At 40.4% G+C, this 24,743-nt stretch overlaps 1 protein-coding gene across 13 annotated transcripts in view; it reads left to right on the top strand.

Annotated features, from left to right (window-relative positions):
- The window catches only part of LOC130905751 (inositol polyphosphate-4-phosphatase type I A-like), a 53,688-nt gene that overhangs the window by 22,726 nt on the left and 6,219 nt on the right, over positions 1-24,743 (top strand). For 5 of the 13 annotated variants that reach the window (XM_057819401.1, XM_057819428.1, XM_057819445.1 and 2 more), the window contains 11 exons: positions 5,320-5,461; positions 5,781-5,942; positions 6,649-6,681; positions 6,777-6,949; positions 7,022-7,145; positions 7,415-7,482; positions 16,014-16,213; positions 16,442-16,539; positions 16,630-16,742; positions 18,966-19,120; positions 22,923-23,576. In XM_057819401.1, the coding sequence (XP_057675384.1) occupies positions 5,320-5,461; positions 5,781-5,942; positions 6,649-6,681; positions 6,777-6,949; positions 7,022-7,145; positions 7,415-7,482; positions 16,014-16,213; positions 16,442-16,539; positions 16,630-16,742; positions 18,966-19,120; positions 22,923-23,103 (1,449 nt within the window). In that variant the 3' untranslated portion in view covers positions 23,104-23,576. Of the gene's footprint in view, positions 1-5,319; positions 5,462-5,780; positions 5,943-6,648; positions 6,682-6,776; positions 6,950-7,021; positions 7,146-7,414; positions 7,483-16,013; positions 16,214-16,441; positions 16,540-16,629; positions 16,743-18,965; positions 19,121-22,922; positions 23,579-24,743 lie in introns of those variants that run through there. The other 8 variants (XM_057819485.1, XM_057819479.1, XM_057819491.1 and 5 more) reach the window with 4 other exon arrangements.

The following is a 24,743-nucleotide window of genomic DNA, read 5'->3' on the forward strand; positions in this document are numbered from 1 at the left end:
AGGCTGTTGCTTACCTTTGCAAAATAGGAAAAAGTACACTAAACCCTAGTAGACAATAGTTGAATAAACCTTCCGCTCTCAAAGGCCAAAATAGTGCTAAATTTGTGAAATTAATAAAACATGTATAATACTAGCCCAACAGTAAGAAAGTAAAAATAAATTCATAATAATAAACTCTGAATGAACTGGCGTGGGGGCGTGGCACTTGAATTAGTGACGAGATTTGTCGTTCACTTGAGTAAACGAATCCATTCCGGTTCGTTCAGTAAAAAGATTCGTTCAAACAAATCGTTCAACGAATCGTTCGCCCCCCCTCATCTCCCTCCCCGCCCAAACGAATCGTTCGGTTACTGAACGGGAAGTGACGTTGCCGAACGAATCACCAAAGACCGCTTCGCAGTATAACTGAACGGGAAGTGACATTGCTTGGTCCCTCCCTCTCTTCCACATTGACCACTCGTCGTAGTTTCAGAAATGAGTGACAGGCGGTATCATTCTGCTTTCACAGACAGCCTCGTCTCCCTCCTGCTGCTGCAAAAGCGAGGGAGAACTTCCGCGTCGTCTGTCCTAGTTCTATGGGCTCAAAGTCATGGCTCGTGCTTGCATTTCGATTTAGGACACGGTTAAACATTTTCCTTTTGTGAGGGGAGTAGGGGGCGGGGGCGCACGGACTTTCTTTAGCAGGTTCTTGATCACACATACATATACAGCATGTTTGCTGTCACGAAAATAAAAATACATCGAAAATTTAATTTCTGAATATGGAACGACCAACACATCATATTTACATCTCGCTCTGTTGTATTTTTGTTTTTTAGTATTAAGATGATCGTGTTGAATTTTTGCACTGGTATTAATAAATAAAATAATCCGGTCAGCTCCCCTGTCGTCCCCGCATCTCAGATCGTCAAATGCTGACGAGAAATAATTGTTTGCTCTTTACGATGTCGCCTTTCTACTCTCATTAGTCTGTTAAGAAAAATGTAGACATATTGCGACATCTCCCGTGTCCGCGTGCTTTGTTTTTGGGCGCTTGAGTAGCACATGATGGACGGATTGACATAATTTGTCAAACCAACCAACACCTGACACGAAAAAAAAAAAAAAAAAAACACTCGGAAAAAAATTACATGTATATACAGTTTCATTGCAAATCAGTATTATGGTGATCATATTGTTTTTTTGCACTGGTATTAATAAATAAAATAATCCGGTCAGCTCCCCTGTCGTCCCCGCATCTCAGATCGTCAAATGCTGACGAGAAATAATTGTTAGCTCTTTACGATGTCGCCTTTCTACTCTCATTAGTCTGTTAAGAAAAATGTAGACATATTGCGACATCTCCCGTGTCTGCGTGCGTTGTTTTGGGCGCTTGAGTAGCACATGATGGACGGATTGACATAATTTGTCAAACCAACCAACACCCGACACGCTGACACGAAAAAAAAAAATAAAACACTCGGGAAAAAATTGACATGTATATACAGTTTCATTGCAAATCAGTATTATGGTGATCATACTAAATATTTTTTTCTGTGCACATATGAGGTAAATATCGCTGCCATGAAGCCTCCATATAGTGACAGTTCTCTGCCCGCTTCACTGCCGTCACGCGACCGCAGCTCAGCTTTTGCTTGCCTCGTAGCTACCCGTGTTTTAAATTACTGTAAATTTGATAGTATGTCGTCATAGGCAGTCACGAGTTTGTTGGTAAAAGTACTACTCTAAACAATGCTCGCTAGATTTGTGTGGTGTTTTTGTCTGTTTGAGCAGCATTTGATAGGCTCCACGTTAACAAATATGTGACAAAGTCATTTCCTTTCATTTTCTGATTCGTTCACCGCATAGTCATTACTGGAAAATCAAGTTAGCAGCAAGCTAGGTCAGGAACCGGAGGACCGAGTCACTGAACGGGAAGTGACAAAACTCAGTCTTGCCCCCCTGCCTGCACGCTGGCTGCTTATTGGCCACACGTGGACGTGAGTGACAAACGCCCTGATTCTGTTTCCGCTCCCTCCCCTGCCCGCGATGAGGCTGGCGTCTGATTGGTCGTGTGCGATGTCAGAAGACGCTGCCGCTTGCTCAACGCCCTCCCACGCAGCGAACAAGCACCACCTTCATAGAACGAATCAGTGCAGATGATGATTAGTTCGGTCTCGTTCACCAAAACAATTCGTTCAAAAAGAACGAATCGTTCGCGACCGATACAACACTAACTTGAATCCAATGCAGGCTCGTCAACGCAGCATTTAAGCACGGGTGATCTCAGAGAAGGCTGCCGAGATATTTGCCTTGCTGATCGCTATTTGACATCTGGCACAATAATCTCGCTACATTTGCTTGTTATGCCCCTGCATTGGGTTTTTCTGTTAGTATGCTGCTCTCGTTTGTAACCGCTGCCTATCGTCTTAGTTTGCCCGTCGACCTGCTGTCACGGACTCCTTTTGTTATTTCTACTGTCCCGCGATTGCGGTTTATTTTTTGTTTGCAATCATTAAACCCTTTTATGTATCCCCCGCTTGTTGTCTGCTTCGAGGTTCAACCTTGTTTCCGCATTTGCGGGCGCTAACAATTATAAGTAATAGTAATTGACCACAGCATCCCGTCTCTCCTTTTTTTCGGGAGGTGGGAGTCCCTTATTTCTATTTCTGAAAGGTGGCAACAATACTTTGGAAACACTTCCCAAATTACTGCGGCATTTCTTTCAGTAAAAGACAATAAAAGTAAAGTAGACGAAGTGAACTGACCAGAGATGGTTGCTCTGGTCCAGCGGCCTTCTTCCTCTGGATAGCAGTCCTGCTCTTGCAGGCTCAAACTCGTTGTGTTCGTTCACGTTTCGTCTTCAAATGTTTTATCAAGTTCGAGGTATTGAAACTGGCCGATTTAACTCCACATCTCCAAACTTTCAGGCCGCAAATCTTGCATGCAGCCATTGATTTTAATCGACGGGATTTCTATTTGGAAATATTTCCCGACCGCTGCGGCGCCGCCATATTTCCTGGTTTGTTTTTCGTCCATATGAAAAAGCCCTCTTTTGATTGGTCAGGAGTGGCTATTGGCCCGCTCTCATTGGTCTGGAGCAGGCCAATAGCGATAGCTGCTAGGTGTTCACGTGTCATCACACAACACAGAGACAGAGTGTAGTGAACGCCAGGAGGAGAAAAAGGCTGTGGTCAAATGTTATAATAATGGACCTGTAAATGGTATCGGCGCCGTCTTTGTTGGTACTCGCCGATACCGATACCACCATTTCGGGCCGGATCGGCGCCCCCTGCCGATACTAGTATCGGTATCGGTGCATCTTTAGTACTTACCTTGTTTTGATCCTAAAACTCAGTGTAGCATGTCTCACCAAGTATTTTTTTCCTTTTTTTTGTCTTTGTTTGAAATTATTATATATCTAAATTATCGGTGAAAATGCAACAGTGACAAAAAAAAATACAATTAAGCGATAGTTTTGAGGTAGATACCGGTGACCTATTTACAGACGCTATATTTTTTCCTTGTGAAGTAATTTGTTCAAAAGTTTACAATATGCCAGTGAACAATTTTATAAAGTCGTTTTTTTTTTGTTTGTTTTTTTACGAAATATTTGACATCATTTAATGATTCTAAGCTAAAAATGATAGACATTTCAAATGATAAACGTAATGGCGTACCACACGCAGGCTATTTTTAGACCGTGACGTCGCATCGTAAAGCGGAAGTAAAGCCGAAGTGGGACATTATAGACCCGCCCTCGCATAGACACAACGTAATTTGTGCTACTTTTCTCTGGTAATCTTTCAAAAACGAACATGCCGATCACGCATTGCTTTTTTGGAACTTGTAGAAACGACTCTAGACATTACGACACATGAAGGATGTTTTCTTCATACGTTTCCAGAAACCAAAAACTCGAGAGGTAAAAATATGAAGACCGAATCAACTTGCGCGGATTTTAACACCAGCTCGGCGAATCCATTCACGTTTCATATGCAGTAAATGGGTTGGCATGGTCTTTCAGAGGACAAAGAGGTAAGCGATTTTTATATCTTTAACTTTTTTTTTTTAGTGTAACGTTGTGCCGTACTGCTTCTGTCTGACAATGAATGACCTGAAAAGAATTACAATGGTATCTGACCGCCACTGTTACCGTTTCTGTTATATATATATATATATATAAAAAAACAACTTTAGTAAGGGGGACGTGTAAATAAATTATAGGAGTAAGATGTGTTATCATCAATGAAAAAATAAAAGTGTTCGTTGGCTGTCACTGAGTAGCATTTGCGATCGCTACACAAAGCTAACTAAATTACCCCCAAGAACGGTAAGAGACGTAGGACAACCAGAGTATATATAAGAAAGACAGGGCTGATGGTAAAGGATAGCTTGTTGAAACAGGAGAATGTCTTTGTCAGTCACGTCAATAAAAAAAGTTAAAGCTATGCTTAGGTCGGCTCATTTTTTTCGTCTTTTTCAGCCTTCGACACTAAAGCCATCTCTTTAACTGAACATTTTTATGTTCTTCCACATCTTTGCCAGTCAATTTGGCACCAGGTACATCATTTTCGGAGCGAATTGGTAGGTTTAGCTCTGTAAACATCTCCTTCGTTCACAATTTCCATTCATTTCCTATTAGGGACAAACGGTGGCTTGTCCGTACTTAGCAACAGTAGCTAATGTCATGAATATTAATGAGCAGAAGTGACGTGTTGCTTGTGGTACGCCATTACTTACCTTGTTTTTATGGCTGGGTTTAAACTAAAGTGGTTGCACGGTGTGTGTAAATGGGGGTCTCCAGGGTAAAACGGACAAATTTAAAAAACGTTTGGGGGCTTAATGCGCCATGAAGCTGCTGTAGCAGCATATAGACATATTGTCCTATGTAACACAACAGTTCTTTTGGCTTAAAATACAGCAGTTTATTTTAAAGAGTGGTGCAAGTGCAGAAACTGCGTTTTCAGCCTTGTCTGTGTTTTCTGCCATATACATTCAATCTTAAAAGAAATTGCTCAATTAAAACATAGAAAAGCAGCAAGTCTGTAATGATATTTTGTTAAATGTGCGGTCTAGTACAGAACTAAACAATTCATCACCTCATCATCTGACTTAGAGCCAGAATTAGGCCAGAGAACTAAATTTGCATTATTCCTACTATTACAATTGTGGCAGGCCCAGTGATTTGCATGTAGATATGACACATCGGTCCATTTGACTATGAGTTAAATCCTTAGGGTATATATGTAATATAAGGCTCGTCTCTGCATTGCAAGATGAGCAGACACCGTACATAATTTGAATTTGTGGTATCTGCCTCTTTACGTGTACTGTCAGGAGAAAGTGTGGCTGAATGTGGACAAGTCTCTAGAGTGCATCATCCAGCGTGTAGACAAGCTGCTCCAGAAAGAAAGGAAGCCAGACAACACAGTTCAAGACCGAGTAGACACAGAACTACAGGGCACTTGCATTAAGAAGGGTAACGAATGCACAAATGGACACATATTACACTTGAAAGGCACACATTGTTGTAAATGTATTTTTAATTAACCTGTTTAGGCCATCACCCTGTCACTTGCCCAAATCATTGGTTGGGTGGACTTTTTAATTGCTTACATTCAAATATTTAAGTGATGCAGTGTGCTTTAATGCTTCGTTTGCTGTCATTGATGTTTTATTGAGATACATTGAAACTGCTTTACACTCTGGAAAAAATACATAATATGTCTTTTTTAAGTGATCAACTGGCTATGACAAAATCTCTGGCACCATTAACTTCAGCTTTTGTGGCTGTGAAGGGAAAAGACAAGCTTTCTGGATCAACCCGGGAAGTCCATCACAAGAGTTTCCATCATCATCATCATTATTATCATCCTCATCTTTACCTCACCCATCATCATCCTCCTCCTCTTTGCCTGCCATCTCATCGGTTTGCTCTGTGAACTCTGAACAAGACAGCAGTATGTTTATTGGACTTGTGTGATCCTTTTCTACATTTAACCTTACCCTGTCATGTAGCATTTTTCTATTACAGTAGTACCCTCTCAAAAAATACTTGTCCTGTACTCCTGTCCAATACCGCCAACTGTGGTACTTGTCAAAACCAGATGGTCTCTTAATATTAACATAAAATAATGTAACACAATTTGCACATTAGCAGTACACTTCAATATAGAAGAAGGAAAGACTTTAATAGTGATCCAAATAAAATGATTTAAAATAGAATAAATACAACTGGATCTGAATAAAAAAATTTTTAAAAAAACCTCAGACTTTATGTTTTAGCAATTATCTTCAAACATGCAATGTGCGTTTAGGAATAATTGTACATCTCCAAATTCCTTTTAAAAGGTCTTTAAAACACTTAAAATCCTTCATTGTAAACTTGTAAACAACATTGATTTGCATCCAATTTTTTTTTTTTTATTAGAATGATTAAATACGAGATTATTTCCCACACCAAACCTGATCATTCTGCATACCATAGTAATTTGTCGGAGCAGCTTAATTGTGAATCTTAAAATTAGAGGGAGGACTATCTTTTTTATATTTGAAAATTTGTTCTTGGATAGGTCATTGTATGGGCATTTCGTTGATTTTTGTGTGCAGTACTGTAGCTGAGAGTGCTCACAAATCATGCATGTTGCACTTTGTCGCTTCTTGTAGGTGGAAGCCCCAATGTAGAGGAAGCATATCCAGGTAAGAGCTCTCTGGAAGAGTCGCAAGCATACCTAAACTTCTTATTATTTTTTGTTTCTCCTATTTATTATTTGTCTTGATGCTTGTCTTCCCAGGAGAGTGGAGTGAAGCGCTATACCCCCTCCTAACCACGCTTACTGACTGTGTTGCCATGATGGGTGACAAGGCAAAAAAGTCTATGGTCTTTCTGCTGATGCAAGACATTGCCCCGACCATCGCCATGGACGTATCCCTGCAGTACCGTCGTGACGTTGTATTCTGCCAGACTGTGAGTTGGCTTCCAATGTACGTGGATTGAATGCACAGTTACACAACAAATCACGGCTTATGTGTGTGACAGCTCACCGCTCTGGTCTGCGGCTTCATTGTCAAACTGAGGAACTGCCTACGTGACAATGGATTCGTCAGGCAACTTTACACCATCGGCTTGCTCGCTCAGTTTGAGTCCCTGCTCAGCACCTACGGTACAATAACGAATGCAATGCTACTTATTTAACATGCTTTTTTTGTGTCAGCGTAGTTCTATGTGTGTTTACTTAATTGAAAATGGTTGATCAATTAGTGTTTTAAAGTGATTTAATTTATTAAGAGTGATTGTGTTTGATTGCTGGAGGACTGAGCATTACATTCATTTTTCATGTCATCTCTCACGAATGCATAGTGCTAGAAAAGCTTTAACTTAACCTTTAATGAAAATGTATCCTTTTAACTAAGTTTTAGCATGTGTTTTTAGGAGAGGAGCTGGCCATGCTGGAGGACATGAGCGTCGGCATCATGGATCTGCGAAATGTTACCTTTAAGGTAGTATAACTGAATTCCGGATTACTTCCCACCAGTGTCATGTTAGCTACTCCAAAAAATCATATATTACACATTAAACCGTACTCTCAGAAATAATGTCTTACATTACTTTATTAGTCCCTTAAAGCAACAACTTTTCAACCTTTATAAAAATATTTTCATAGCATTTGTGATTATATGTCGACTGACAACTAGTTGAATGACACCTCTTTTATATCTTACGGGGGTATATGTATCGCTTTCACCGGCACTAATTAACTTTGAGGAGGGTGGCAGGAACCCTGTCACACAAAAAAAACTACAAATGTGCTGACTGCTTTACGGCATACGTTACTTCCCCCCTTCTCCATTCATTATAAAGACGGAAGTTAATGCAAAAGCTTTGTGTGAATTCTGCAAAGATAGCAGAGCAACAAAAGACACAAAAAGTTTTGTCTGAGGAGAAAAAAAAGCAGGCCACCAGGATATACAGAATAAACATTGGGCTGGATTTCACTCGCTGGCGTGACTCCCCCCAACCGAACGCGTCTGCGCTGACAAGTTCGAGTGAGGTGGGGGGGATTAGCCACATTAAGCCACATAGTTGCTAACCGTCATATGCTATTGTTTGGCTTCAACTGGATTTATTACCTCATTACCTTTCATCTTTCACACAGCCACTGGAAACAGAAATGTTGTTTAATCAGGCGACCGGGAGATTGATTTTTGATTACTTGATTGATGATGTTACAATACTTTGCGGGTGTGCGCTGGTCCTCATGGGAAATGCAGTGCTGGTCCTCATGGGAAACGCGGTCTTCCTTAAGGCGAAACACTGCTGCTTTTGTCCACCGGCGTCACTAAAATCGACCAAAACTGAAAAATTACCAAGTATTTCTTTAAAAAAGTAATTACCTATCTTACTAATTAAATTACAAGGAACTTTTTTTAACCTCAGATTTGTTTTATTTCAAACAATGTAAACGAGGAAAAAAATTAAATGCAAAAGCAAATTGAGATTAAAAGCTCAAAAGAGAATGTACTGATTTAAAGAGAAAGGGCAGAAGCAGAGTTTATAAGACAAAGCTCTCCCACAACGCATGTGTAATGTGTTGTCTAAAAAATATACAATTGTATGTTCATAATTATTAATTAGTCAAACTCCACCAATCGATCTCTTTCGGCTTTTCCCTCGGGGTTTGCAAAACAGTCACAGTAATATCGCTTCCTTCCTGTTTTGCTAATACTGAAATCGGGGCACATTATAACAAAGAGCAATAATGTTACGGCACAGTATTTTACAAATTATTAACTTGCTTAGTAACTTGCTCTCCTATATACAGTGGTACCTCGACATACGATCGCTTCGACACACGATCGCTTCGACACACGATCGCTTCGACAGCCGACACAAAATTTGACTCGCCATTTGTTTCTACATCCGACGACATGCTCGAAATACGATGACATGACAGCACCGCAAACGAACGCACGGCGGATTTTCTTGTGCGAGAAGTCAACACAGGTTTAAAAAAAGTTGGTACAGTTGGTGAAACAAGGAAAAAAGTGATGCTTACCTTTGAAATGAAGATCAAAATTATAGAAAAATATGAGCGTGAGGTGCACATCCGTGAGCTGGCTCAACAATAGAGCGCCACGGTAGGGCTGGGCGATATGGCCTTAAGTACGTATCACGATAAATTGAGCAGATTTACCTCGATAACGATAAATGACGATAAATTCGCCCAAGCAAACCGTTATATAATTTGAAAATTTGAATCAATGCATGGAATACAAATTAACAGTTTCTCGTTAAATTTATTTACCAGCTTTCAATTTAACAATTGCACATGCAGTCTAAACATTAAGTATTAAAAAAAAATCTTGTAAACAATAAGAATTCTTGTGTGAACATTTATAACAGCTTGTATGACTTGAAAAATATCATCACTTGAATTTCATTAAATTCATTCCGCATTGTTATACACTAGATAGTGGCATACGTTTAGATATTTAGAATAGATACAAATACGACACATCCACCCGCCCCCCAGAAATTATACTTAATTAAATAATAAAATGTTTCACAAACCTTTCCTTTCTTTTATTCGGCTCAATTATTTACATCTTATGATTTTGGAAATCCTTACAGTATGCAATAAATAATATTCCTGTTCCCAAGCACTGTGCTTACTGTACTGTAATTTTTACAAAAAATAAACAATACATAGTTACTCCCCGTCATCTAGGACGAGCCACTTACAAGACTAGCACTGTCGTGTATTACAAATACTGCTTTGAACACATCTTCACAGACAAAAGCAATGATACAGGCTTAAAGAGGTCAACTTTAATTGTGTAAATCACACTTAATGACAACACGATCTCCTGGTTGAAATAGACGACATCCACTTAATTCTATTGAAGATATGTAATGCTGAGGCAATAGACCCTACCCACCGACGTCACAAAACCACGTGCTCGCTGTATGGTTCCGCCCACTTGTCCGTCATTTTGTCTCTGTATTAGTATGGGTTTCAATTGATCAAGGAATTTAAAATGCATTTCATGGAAGACCCGGTGCTTTCTGATGCCGTAAACTCACTGGATGTGTTGCATAAAAGGCGTTATATGGAAAAGCTTCGTTCTATACAGTCGTCGCCAGATCCATATTTGATGCCCAAATCGATGTTTTTCGACCCACTGTCTTCGCCCTGTCTGCCTGACATCTGCTACGCTGATATTTACAATTATCTTGTCCACACAAAATCAGCCTATTCTCATGAAAATTTGAAAAACTTCAAGAGCTTGGAGGCTTATAAATACTTCGTTGCTGGTTGGGTGAAACAGGTCCTCGTCCACGAAAATTCGGCAGGAGTCTATCTTGTGCTTGGAAAGGTGAGTTACGAAATTTTCAATTCAAAATCTTTTGTTATTGTTAACATCCACTGTCAAGTCTAATGTATTTCATGTCATTTGTCAATGGTGTTAAGGCTTTTAATGTTTATATGGTTTAGCGATAACACTCTCACTACATACATACGTGTATGTTGTCGGCGATTAGCCTAGCAATGATCTTAATTGTGGTTATTTGTCAGCCCAAAACCCTCTAAGTATATCTTAAATGCATCTTACCGGATATAAAATGACTACTACATAGTCTGTGGTGATTTTTTTGGTGCCCAGTTTTCACGTCGAATTGCAGCCGTCCATTTCGCTCTCCTCTTTGGATCCCTCGGAATACGGTAAAACTTCAAGTCTCTCCTTCCATCTTCTCTGTTAGTGCAACCAACAGCCACACACGCCTTCACCATTTTGATTATTAATGTTAAGGAGCAGAAAAACACGCCGTAAATAGGAGGAATGTACGTAGCCGTAACAGGTTAACACTATGTTTTGACGGACAATTGGGCGGTACCATTCAGGAGAGCGGAGTTGTGACGTCACGTGGGTAGGGTCTATAGGGAATGGGACGTACTACGTCACTGTTTGGCTAGGCCGCCATGCTGGTAATATCCTTACTTCCGGTCCGGCAGACTCAACGGGGATTGTAACGTGTGGTAGTGCTAAGCTAATTCCTTCGGTGTATTAGAAAGAAAATATGGGTGTGTATTGTTGTGTTACCGGGTGCAACAGTGTCTCCTGCGACAAAAAAAAGGGCGAGGAAAACTGGACTCACTTTTCATCGTTTTCCTGCATGGAGGACCAAATATCAGATCACGAAGGCACGACGGATGGCTGGGTTGCAGCGGTTCGTCGGAAAAGCATTTCTTTTGATCATATTTCTGCTGGAATGAGAGTGTGCTCCCGTCATCTCTACTCTTGTAAGTTGAACGATTTAGCCACTGTTTTGGTTTCAATATGTTTTTAAATTTTTTTTTTTTACCGTTGTGTAAATCTGCCTCGGTAGCAATGCTCACCTACTACGACTCACCTACCTGTTGTGTTCCTAGGTAAACCTGCTGACAAGACATCCCGATTGGTCACCATCTCCCTTCTTGGATTATTTGACAAAGAAAATTTGTTCAATTGAGTGGTTCCATTTGTCTTGTGTCGGAATCAAACAAGCCCCTGCAGCAGACGCCATCTGGGTCTGCCCTTCTTGCTGATAAACTGCGGGCTTTTAACTTGTGAAAATGCAAGAACTTTAATGCACATATTTATTCTGCCTGGCTATTTAACTAAGGCCAGTGAAGTGTTTTTTTTTTTTTAACCACTTTGACAAAGACACGTTTCATTGTAATGTTGAATTGATAAATTCTATTATTATTTATAATTATTCTTGTTTGCACTAATGTAGACTTTAGATTGTCAATTCAAATAGTGTTGGAAAAGCTGCAATACCTAAAATAGAAATGCAAGAACTGTAATGTACATATTTATACACTTTTATCCACCTAAGGCCACTGAATGTTTTTTTAACTGCTTTGAAAAATACAGGTTTTGTTGTGATCTTGTATTTATATAGTATATAGCTTTTTATAATGTATTATATTATGTATTATAATATTTGCTACCCCCTGACAGAGTGTGGGCCATTTTGCACTAAAAGGATTTTAAACTGTCAGTTCAAATATTGTGTTGGAGAACTTGCAATACTTAAAATGGAAATGCAAGAACTTTAAACCACATATTTATTCTGTCTGGCAATCTACCCAAGGCCAGTAAATAGTTTTTAAAGTGCTTTGACAAAGACACGTTTATGTGAAACTTGTATATATTACTTATAATTATATAATATTTGCTGACCCCGTCAGAGGGTGGGCCTTGTTTGCACTAATTTAAAGATTTTAAACTGTCAGCTCAAATATTGTATTGGAGAAGTTGCATTACTTGAAATAAATCTATTGCAACTTATCAGTCCCAGTTCTTGTCTACAACACTGTCCACACATTGTCAATGCATATTCCAAATAGAATACCAAAATTAAGTCACCTGACTTTGTAAATATTACACCTGTTTATTATGAAGACCTGAAGTAAACAACAAGCAGTTACAGTTTGTCAAGAAGTTGTTCAAGTCATGTTTTGGTATTCATATTTTATTGACTTTTCACAACAACACTTGGGCTCATGTTTGTAAGAGCACAGCAAACAGAAGTTTCAGAGTGCACTCTTCGCCTTTCCAACCTCTTATCACGCTCCGATTTGGTGCGCTTGACCTCAGAATAACCCAAGAAGAGATATGGTGACCGATCAGGATGTGTTGTCAGCATTTCATATGCAGGTTTTCCTAGGAACACAACAGGTAGGTAGGTGAGGAGTAGTAGTAGTAGTAGTAGTAGGTTAGCATTGCTACCGAGGCAGATTTACACAATGGTAAAATTTTTTTTTTTAAACGTATTGAAACCAAAACGGATAAATCGTTCAACTTGCAAGAGCAGAGATGACGGGAACACGCTCTCATTCCAGCAGAAATAATAATAAAAAGAAATGTTTTTCCGACGAACCGCTGCGACCCAAGCCATCCGTCGTGCCTTCGTGATCTGATATTTGGTCCACCATGCAGGAAAACGGTGAAAAGTGAGTCCAGTTTTCCTTGCCCTTTTTTGTCATGGGTGGGAGACGCTGTTGCACCCGGTAACTAGGGATGGGAATTGATAGGATTTTTACGATTCCGATTCCATTATCGATATTGCTTAACGATTCGATTCTTTATCGATTCTCTTATCGATTCTAATTTGGGGAAAAAGAACAACAAACGTTTTGATTGGCATCGAGTTTGTTTAATCAGAACTCACAACCTTACAAACTCACAATGAGATCAAAAGAGGCCCAAAGCCTCAATGTTAACTGTGGCAATAAGTGGCAAATACACAAGAATGTGTAACATTTTACTGAAACATTTATCTAATAGAAATAAAAAATATTGGTATATATTGGCAGATAGGTTGTTGTTCTGCGTTTGGCAATATGTGTTAAAGCAGGGGTCCCCAAACTTTTTCCTGTGAGGGCCACATAACTTTTCCCTTCTCTGATGAGGGGCCGGGGTCAATTTGTAACAAAAAAAGTGTGACGATTGCAGAAGTGCATAAATGTAAAAAATTATTGTTTTTCTGAAAGCCACAATCAAATAACCCTTTCTGGATTCTTCACGGAATGAAAGTAAATAAAATAGAAATAATAATATAATAATAATAATTAATAATAAAAACACTATTAATTAAATAGATAATAACCAAATAACCCTCTCTGAATTCTTCAAGGAAAAAGGCCAGGAAATAAATAACACGATTGAGAAAAAAAAAAAATTCAAAATGGCCAGACCAAATGTGGAGGCGGGCCGTATTTGGGCCGCGGGCCGCAGTTTAGGCACCCGAAGAAATGCCGCATCCAAGCGGGTGAGCGAGCGAAGTGAGAGAGGGAAACACTTCTACGAGCCTACGTTCTTTGTTAATGTTAATATCTACAGAGGCAACGCCTGTATGTATAATCTTTTGTGTTGTTGTTGTTGTTGTGTTTCCACTCGCGATCGGACACTTAAATCCAGTTGTGTAGTGGTTTGAACGATGTGCTAATGCTAGCGAACGAATGCTAACCATACTGTTATTAGCAGCTAATCATCGCTGATTTACATTGATGCAAACCTGTTTGTTATTGGGGACGAAATTGATTTTTTTAATTTCTATTTTTAGTTTCACTCTTCAAGTGATGGTTGAATAAAGTCAGCAAATTATACCAACGTCTTCTGTATCGTCATTTCGGAGTTTAGCTAGCTGTATAGCTGTCTCGGTGAGGACAGTGCAGTCTATTCCCTCCCGATGCAGTTATCTCCACCTTGCAATGACTGCAAGTCGCTTTGTTGTAATTTTTCCTCGTGAAGTGAAGACACACTTTCGAGCGTTTGAACCTACGTGCTGTCATTGTTATGTTTATGGCTGCAATGCTCGTGCTTACCCGTCGTAACCTTTCATTTTCTCACACTTTCCTGGTGAAGTGTAGTCCAACTTTGGAGCGAGTGGTTCTTGGCACCATGCTAGTTTGATGCGTCTGGACAACAAGACACGTCACGACGCAATACGCGTCTTTAGGAATCGACAAAGGGATCGTTAAGGCTTTTTCATTGTGATGTCGAGGCCCCGAAACACTCGGAACCGGTTCCGAATTGGAATCGGATTTCGATTCCCATCCCTACCGGTAACACAACAATACACACCCATATTTTCTTTCTAATACACCGAAGGAATTAGCTTAGCACTACCACACGTTACAATCCCCGTTGAGTCTGCCGGACCGGAAGTAAGGATATTACCAGCATGGCGGCCTAGCCAAACAGTGACGTAGTACGTCCCATTCCCTATTTGTCAACTTTACTTTTAAAAAGAAACGTGCACTGTTTATCCAGTAGATGGGGCTCTTGCAGTGTGTCAAACAGTGATTCAATTTAGGGCAATTGTCTTAAAAGTGGTTCATTGTTTCAGAAAGCCTCGGTTTTTCCATCCCTATCTGGAACCCGTCAAGAGTTTACTTAATGTCGGGTGAAAGTTTGGCGAAGCTAACTTAAGCCCGACTTCATCCCGTTTACTTGTAGCGTTAGCCGCTAGCGTTAGCTGCTAGCGTTAGCATACCGGGCTTCTGTTTGATTGGCTTCCTGAAAACCATGTGACTCCAAACGTAAGCACACTGTCTGCTTTCTTAAAGGGGAATGAACATAGCCGAACAACACAGAGTCAAAGCGGGATGAAAAGACTATTTTTTCTTCTTTTATTAAATTACCGAATTTACCGAGATGGTCAAAATTACGTCGGTCATCGTGAAGAATTTCGGTAACGGTAAATTTTCGGTTTACCGCCCTGCTCTACGCCACGGTCCTCTTCCAACCACCGTTCGCCAGTCTTTATAAGTTAAGGTGACAATTATTATTGTGGTAACATCGCCAAGGAAATCGCCAGGTTCATCACGTTTTTAAACATTTACGGTATTTAAGAACTTATCCAACACAAAATGCCCATTGTCCTCCGCATTTGACCCGTGCTCTCAAGAAAACAAAAGTATTATCTGTACCGCACCAACCTATCTCACTGTGACGTCAGCTCCGCGGTGCGTTAAGGTACAGCAAAAAGTGTCCGCCACATTAAAATCCGATTCATTACATTATTTACATTATTAATTATTATTATTCATAACTTATTTGTTTTGCTTTGTTTAATTTCCATTTGTAATAATACCAGCAGTATTTATTAAGGATTTAGTGTAGGCTGCGGAGCGAAGTAATGGAATTATAATGTATTCTTATGGGAAAATCCCGCTCGACATACGACCATTTTGACTTACAAACAAGGTCCTGGAATGAATTAACTTCGTATGTAGAGGTACCACTCAATATATTCAGAACACTGTGGATTGCTCTCCTGGATTTTTCAAATGAAGACCCCTGATTAATATTAAAGGAAGAAAAAAATACTGCTGTCGGAATTGAATCTATATCAGATAGCCTCATTCAGGATCCGATCAGATGAGAAAAAAATGTGGATCGGTGCATCCCTAAGTATAACACTGTTGAATCATTTATTAATTGCCTGTTTCGAATCATTTTATGTCGTGTTTTTGAAGGTCACACAGGCGACGGGCAGCACACCCATCGATATGCTGCCAATCATCACGGGCAACCGGGACGGCTTTAATGTCCGCATCCCTTTGCCGGGAACCATGTTTGACGCATTGCCACGGGAGATCCAGAGCGGCATGTTGCTGAGGGTCCAGCCGGTGCACTTCAACGTTGGGATCAATGAGCAGCAGACGCTGGCGGAGAAGTGAGTGAGGAAGAGGTGGAGGGCTGAGCTTTGAAAAGTCTACGTACAGTGGTACCTTGACTTAACAAGTGCCCCAGCATCAAAGTTGTCCGAGTTAATACCCATCGCTTGATCCATTGTTTTGCTTTAAGCAAAGAAAATAGTTGTTATTTTTCGAGATTGCAAAAGATTTACGGAACTAATTTAACTCAGAAGTTACGAAGAAAACGTTTTGTTTGCATGTTTCAGATTTGGAGACACGTCCCTTCAGGAGCTCATCAACATGGAGAGTTGGACGAGACTCAATTCTTACTTTGAACAGTTTAAAGAAGTCCTTCCTGAGGACTGTAAGAGTTTAACAATACATTTAAAGAAATATAACAATCATGTCTATGACACAATTTGGTGAGACTAATAAAATGTCCCTCGACCCGTAGGCCTCCCGAGGTCTCGATCTCAGACGTGTCTTCCCGAGCTACTCAGGTTTTTGGGAAAGAATGTGGAGGCGAGGAAAAACAAGAACGTGGACATCCTTTGGCAGTCAGCTGAGGTGAACTTCCATTTCTAAAGATTAGAAATCATCCCTTTACCCCTTCATAGGGCACTCATTTATCTCTTTGGCCACTAGACGTCCCATCAGTTTTGACTTGGAGAGGTATGGCAGCGAATGATCGATGCCAGCTCTGCCAGTCTAATGGTCTAGCGCAGTAAATAACACTGAAACATGAGCGTCATAGCCAGCCCTCCCAATGTAGTTAGTTAGGCCTGTTTCACAACATAATTATGTCAAACTGGCTTTCTTATGGCATACTGTAATTTCAACCAAAGGTTATGGTTTTTCATTAATGTCAGAGATGCAGTAAATTAGCTGCATACTAAAGGTGCTATACGGAGTTGTTCACTTTTTTACTCGCGACTGCCACCTCTGACCTAAAGCGTAACTGCAGCCTGTGTTAAATGGCGTACCGCAAGCAACACGTCACTTCCGCTCATTAATCTTCATGGCATTAGCTACTGTTGCTAAGCTAGGACAAGCCACCGTTTGTCCCTAATAGGAAATGAATGGAAATCATGTACAAAGGAGATGTTTTACAGCGCTAAACCTACCAATTCTCTCCGAAAATGATGTGCCTGGTGCCAAATTGACTGGCATAGATGTGGAAGAACATAAAAATGTTCAGTTAAAGAGATGGCTTTAGTGTCGAAGGCTGAAAAAGACGAAAAAAACGAGCTGACCTAAGCATAGCTTTAGCTTTTTTTTTTATCGACGCGACTGACAATGACATTCTCCGGTTTCAACAAGCTATCCTTTACCATCAGCCCTGTCTTTCTTATATATACTCTGGTTGTCCTACGTCTCTTACCGTTCTTGGGGGTAATTTAGTTAGCTTTGTGTAGCGATCGCAAATGCTACTCAGTGACAGCCAACGAACACTTTTAATTTTTTCATTGATAACACATCTTAATCCTATAATTTATTTACACTTTCCCCTTACTAAAGTTGTTTTTTTATATACATATAACAGAAACGGTAACAGTGGCAGTCAGATACCATTGTAATTCTTTTCAGGTCATTCATTGTCAGACAGAAGCAGTACGGCACAACGTTACGCAAAAAAAATAAAGTAAAAATATAAAAGTGGCTTACCTTACCTTACCCAACATAATGTTTACTGCATATGAAACGTGAATGGATTCGCCGAGCTGGTGTTAAAGTCCGCGCAAGTTGATTCGGTTTTCACATTTTTTCCTCCCGAGTTATTGGTTTCCGGGAACGTATGAAGTAAACGTCCTTCATGGTCGTAATGTCTAGAGTCGTTTCTACAAGTTCCAAAAATGCAATGCGTGATCGGCATGTTCGTTTTTGAAAGATTACCGGCGAAAAGTAGCACTTTTTACGTTGGGTCTATGCGAGGGCGGGTCTATAATGTCCCACTTCGGCTTTCCTTTCCGCTTTACGATGCGACGTCACGGTCTAAAAATAGCCTGCGTGCGGTACGCCATTGGTGCATGGCACATATGCTTGAACGAACACGAACATAAAGCAACAAGCGTATGGCACATCAAATCAGCACCAGAAATGTAAAAACAGCAAATCTGAATGTTTACTGTTAGTAGCAAGTCTTAAGTGGGTTAGAAAAGCGGTTTTGCCAAGTGGAAACGAGGCAGAGGCTCGGTGAAACAGCGGTGCTGCAACAGGGACGCGCGTGGACGTGCACTGGCGTGTGTTCGCCCAGTGTGTTCAACTTGAACACTCTTTATTGAAGGGAAGAAAATGGGCTTTTTTGGGGCAGTCTTGGTTAAAATGTCAGGGCTCTTTGTACTGATCAGGCACTTGGTAGAGCATGCATGCAGATGCAGTAGAAGAGTATTTAAATTAACACTAAACATATACTTGTATATATATTTTTCCAACATCCAGCCTGAATCATAGCCACATTAATATGGTTTGTTTAAACTAACCCGTTTGAAAAATCCGTCAGGATTTCGCATTTTAGTGGAGAAAATCCCTCACTTTAGGTTCGTTGCAACCAAGCCCGCCTAAGAAGTCAACTATACTAGCTAGTAACCGTATTAACACCACCCACTCATACTTTTCTAGTTCTATCTACATGTCATATACATAGACACACGTTGTCATCTAAAATACTTTGTACAGACAGCAGAATTGCCCTCAAGTTTTGGAGAGGTAAAATATAAATTTAAAAAAAGGAAAAATAACCATCCTGTACAGCTCATTTAATCTAATTGTCATTGTTCTCTGCGCTCTCAGATCTGTCGCCGGCTTAATGGAGTTCGTTTCACCAGCTGTAAAAGCGCCAAAGATCGGACGGCCATGTCAGTTACCCTGGAGCAATGCTTGATCCTGCAGCATGAACACGGCATGGCACCACAGGTGTTCACGCAAGCACTCGACTGTATGCGCAGGTATGATGCCGATTTACTTCTGTCACTGCTTCAAACCTGGCACGGGCTCATTTTATTAATTGATTACCTCATTTATATAAGACTTACACATAATTTTACTAGGGCTGTCAAAATTATCGCGTTAACGGGCGGTAATTAATTTTTTAAATTAATCACGTTAAAATATTTGACGCAATTAACGCACATGCCCCGCTCAGATTAAAATGACAGTAGTGTAATATCCGCTTGTTACTTGTTTTTTGTTGTTTGGCGCCCTCTGCTGGCGCTTGGGTCCAAATGAATTTATGGATTTGGGGAGTGAGCATGGTGTAATGACATTACCAATGGCGAGCTACTAGTTTATTTTTTGATTGAAAATTTTACAAATTTTAATAAAATGAAAACATTAAGAGGGGTTTTAATATAAAATTTCTATAACTTGTACTAACATTTATCTTTTAAGAACTTTTTCTATCCATGGATCGCTTTAAGAGAATGTTAATAATGTTAAAGGCATCTTGTTGATTTATTATAATAAACAAATACAGTACTTATGTATCGTATGTTCAATGTATATATCCGTCTTGTGTCTTATCTTTTCATTCCGACAATAATTTACAGAAAAATATGGCATATTTTATAGATGGTTTGAATTGCGATTAATTACGATTAATTTTTAAGCTGTAATTAACTCGATTAAAAATTTTAATCATTTGACAGCCCTAAATTTTACGCATACCCTGTATCCTACTTTTGACCCCATTCCTGCTTTTTGTGCTATTCACACATACAGTGCCTTGCAAAAGTATTCGGCCCCCTTGAACCTTGCAACCTTTCGCCACATTTCAGGCTTCAAACATAAAGATATAAAATTTTAATTTTTTTGTCAAGAATCAACAACAAGTGGGACACAATCGTGAAGTGGAACAAAATTTATTGGATAATTTAAACTTTTTTAACAAATAAAAAACTGAAAAGTGGGGCGTGCAATATTATTCGGCCCCTTTACTTTCAGTGCAGCAAACTCACTCCAGAAGTTCAGTGAGGATCTCTGAATGATCCAATGTTGTCCTAAATGACCGATGATGATAAATAGAATCCACCTGTGTGTAATCAAGTCTCCGTATAAATGCACCTGCTCTGTGATTGTCTCAGGGTTCTGTTTAAAGTGCAGAGAGCATTATGAAAACCAAGGAACACACCAGTCAGGTCCGAGATACTGTTGTGGAGAAGTTTAAAGCCGGATTTGGATACAAAAAGATTTCCCAAGCTTTAAAGATCTCAAGGAGCACTGTGCAAGCCATCATATTGAAATGTAAGGAGCATCAGACCACTGCAAATCTACCAAGACCCGGCCGTCCTTCCAAACTTTCTTCTCAAACAAGGAGAAAACTGATCAGAGATGCAGCCAAGAGGCCCATGATCACTCTGGATGAACTGCAGAGATCTACAGCTGAGGTGGGAGAGTCTGTCCATAGGACAACAATTAGTCGTACACTGCACAAATCTGGCCTTTATGGAAGAGTGGCAAGAAGAAAGCAATTTCTCAAAGATATCCATAAAAAGTCTCGTTTAAAGTTTGCCACAAGCCACCTGGGAGACACACCAAACATGTGGAAGAAGGTGCTCTGGTCAGATGAAACCAAAATTGAACTTTTTGGCCACAATGCAAAACGATATGTTTGGCGTAAAAGCAACACAGCTCATCACCCTGAACACACCATCCCCACTGTCAAACATGGTGGTGGCAGCATCATGGTTTGGGCCTGCTTTTCTTCAGCAGGGACAGGGAAGATGGTTAAAATTGACGGGAAGATGGATGCAGCCAAATACAGGAACATTCTGGAAGAAAACCTGTTGGTATCTGCACAAGACCTGAGACTGGGACGGAGATTTATCTTCCAACAGGACAATGATCCAAAACATAAAGCCAAATCTACAATGGAATGGTTAAAAAATAAACGTATCCAGGTGTTCGAATGGCCAAGTCAAAGTCCAGACCTGAATCCAATCGAGAATCTGTGGAAAGAGCTGAAGACTGCTGTTCACAAACACTCTCCATCCAACCTCACTGAGCTCGAGCTGTTTTGCAAGGAAGAATGGGCAAGAATGTCAGTCTTTCGATGTGCAAAACTGATAGAAACATACCCCAAGCGACTTGCAGCTGTAATTGGAGCAAAAGGTGGCGCAAGGGGGCTGAATAATATTGCACGCCCCACTTTTCAGTTTTTTATTTGTTAAAAAAGTTTAAATTATCCAATAAATTTTGTTCCACTTTACGTTTGTGTCCCACTTGTTGTTGATTCTTGACAAAAAATTAAAATTTTATATCTTTGTTTGAAGCCTGAAATGTGGCGAAAGGTTGCAAGGTTCAAGGGTGCCGAATACTTTTGCAAGGCACTGTATATGCTCAGTAAAGACTCTAGGCTAGGTTCAGACCGCAGGTCTTTATGCCCAATTCCGATTTTTCGTCATATCTGGTCTTTTGGCATGTCCATTCGGACTGCAGTTTTCCGTTAAGCCTGTTCAAGTATTACGCATGCGTACTTGCTCCCAGTCCAACACACACTTCACAACTGTGGTCAAGTCCGCTACCAGCCTAAAAGGCGATTTCAAGCCAGGCAGTAAAAGTAATGCACACTTTGGTCACTGCTGTCCTCCTCTCACGCTTTGCGGACGTAATTGCTGCATGAATTCCAACTTTGGAAACTTGAGAGTTCTAACCGCCGCCACATTTGGCCCAAATCGTGTTTAAAACCAAATACAAAAGTGGCCTGCATCGTATCTGAAATGTTACGGTTCCATGCGACTCGGCCCCTTCAAATTGTCAAAAAAAAGTGTCTCCCTTGAGTAGGATAAACACGAAAAAATTGTAATTCGGTCATTTCAGCCTGTGGTGTGAACATAGCCTGAGATTACTGAAATGTACTTAAAAGAGCAAACAAATATACTGTGAACCACCACATATTGGGCATTCCCAAATTAAATGGTTATATAATAGTGTATTCTTATTAGAAATGTATTATTGTGTGTAAATGCAAAAAGTGATGATTTTGTATGTATAATTCTATGGGTCAATTGGGTGTACATTCTAGATGTATGATGATGAAGCATTGTTTCTAAATGTTGTTGGAAACCAAAGTAAATCAATCAGTCTAAATAGAATATCTGTCGACATTTTGAGTTGTTAATGCTTCACTGCCACCTCGAGGCAAATGTAGCCAATTAGATAACCATTTTACTGTATGAGCAGTTTCAGTTGTGTATTGTTTTTTACAACAATGGAGGTTCACTGTATATTGGTTTCATCAAATGCAGTAAGGAAGACTTCATGTTCTGGCTGGACATTTGTGCATCTTGATATTATAGTCGGCATATATGTTTCATTTGCAACACTTTCCTCAACCCCACTCCAACTTTCCACATCAATAGCCAAGCATGAAAAAATACTCTTGCTAATTTGGCTTTGAGCTTCTCACATTTTGGTCACAACATTTTTAAGGTGTTAAAAAGAGATTCTTAGCAGCATAGGATATTTACATTTACTAATATTCATCTTTCTGAATTTTCTCCTATTTTTTTTCTCTCTTCTTTTCCCACTTCCTGTTTCCTATGTGCTTGGCGATCATGTGACTCATTTTTTGAGATACTTTATGGACATCCTTGTTGTTTTCCTGGCATTATTGTCTGCCATTGCATCACTTCTTTGTGTTTATTTTGGCATTCTCTTCTTCCCTCTCACTTGTTGCTTCTCCTCCATCACACCCCTTCAACACCTTTTCATAATTCGTGGCTCCTTACCCCCCTGCCCCTGACACCCCAGCATTGGGACAAGGGAGGGTGTGATCCAGAAGAACCTGTGCGGCTTACTGCCGGTGCGTGACTTTCGCATGGACCCCAGCCTCCTGTACTCGCTGCCCCTGTTGGCCCTCACTCCCAACCTCCTGGTCGTTTGGATCTTCCTCAGCGTGACTTTTATCTTGACAAGACTTCGTTGTGGCTGAATGATGTAGTCGAGCACGGCCAATTTTTCTGTCAATGCACTAGTCACCACAAGGAGGGGGTGTGATGTGGTTCTGGTCCTGTGCTAACTCTGCTGCTTGCCCACTGATGCCTCACTCAAAGAAACATTATCATGTTTCCTATCAAATTTAGTGACCTGATCACAGTATCATTGAGTAGTTACTTAACATAATGATCTAGTCACTCTCTGTGAGCAGCCCGTATTCATGCGCATGCGCTGCATTTTTGAAAAGCACTTTGGAAAATTGACAGTACACAGGAAATTTAGTTAAATGATCTTAATGGATTGCTGTGGATCACAAGATTATCTGTGGATGGCAAATAACACACATTGAAACTAAAATAACGTAGGCACTTAAACAGCTACCGTACTTGTCCTCATACAGTGGGGCAAATAAGTATTTAGTCAACCACTAATTGTGCAAGTTCTCCCACTTGAAAATATTAGAGAGGTCTGTAATTGTCAACATAGGTAAACCTCAACCATGAGAGACAGAATGTGGGAAAAAAAACAAACACCTGAAAATCACATTGTTTGATTTTTACAGAATTTATTTGCAAATCATGGTGGAAAATAAGTATTTGGTCAATACACAAAGTTCAGCTCAATACTTTGTTATGTACCCTTTGTTGGCAATAACGGAGGCCAAACGTTTTCTGTAACTCTTCACAAGCTTTTCACACACTGTTGCTGGTATTTTGGCCCATTCCTCCATGCAGATCCCCTCTAGAGCAGTGATGCTGTGGAGCTGTCGTTGGGCAACACAGACTTTCAACTCCCTCCACAGATTTTCAATGGGGTTGAGATCTGGGGACTGGCTAGGCCACTCCAGGACCTTGAAATGCTTCTTACGAAGCCACTCCTTTGTTGCCCTGGCTGTGTGTTTGGGATCATTGTCATGCTGAAAGACCCAGCCACCTCTCATCTTCAATGCCCTTGCTGATGGAAGGAGATTTTCACTCAAAATCTCTCGATACATGGCCCCATTCATTCTTTCCTTTACACTGATCAGTCGTCCTGGTCCCTTTGCAGAAAAACAGCCCCAAAGCATGATGTTTCCACCCCCATGCTTCACAGTGGGTATGGTGTTCTTCGGATGCAATTCAGTATTCTTTCTCCTCCAAACACAAGAACCTGTCTTTCTACCAAAAAGTGCAATTTTCATATGACCATAACACATTCTCCCAGTCCTCTTCTGGATCATCCAAAAGCTCTCTAGTGAACCGGAGACGGGCCTGGACGTGTACTTTCTTCAAGGGGGGATGCGTCTGGCAGTGCAGGATTTGAGTCCCTGGCGGCGCATTGTGTTACTAATATTAGCCTTTGTTACTGTGGTCCCAGCTCTCTGTAGGTCATTCACTAGGCCCCCCCGTGTGGTTCTGGGATTTTTGCTCACCGTTCTTGTTATCATTTTGACGCCACGGGGTGAGATCTTGCATGGAGCCCCAGATCGAGGGAAATTATCAGTGGTCTTACATGTCTTCCATTTTCTAATAATTGCTCCCACAGTTGATTTCTTTACACCAAGTGTTTTACCTATTGCAGATTCAGTCTTCCCAGCCTGGTGCAGGTCTACAATTTTGTCTTTGGTGTCCTTCGATAGCTCTTTGGTCTTGGACA

The sequence above is a fragment of the Corythoichthys intestinalis genome, chromosome 2 (assembly GCF_030265065.1).
Source record: "Corythoichthys intestinalis isolate RoL2023-P3 chromosome 2, ASM3026506v1, whole genome shotgun sequence".
Taxonomy (NCBI): Eukaryota; Metazoa; Chordata; class Actinopteri; order Syngnathiformes; family Syngnathidae; genus Corythoichthys; species Corythoichthys intestinalis.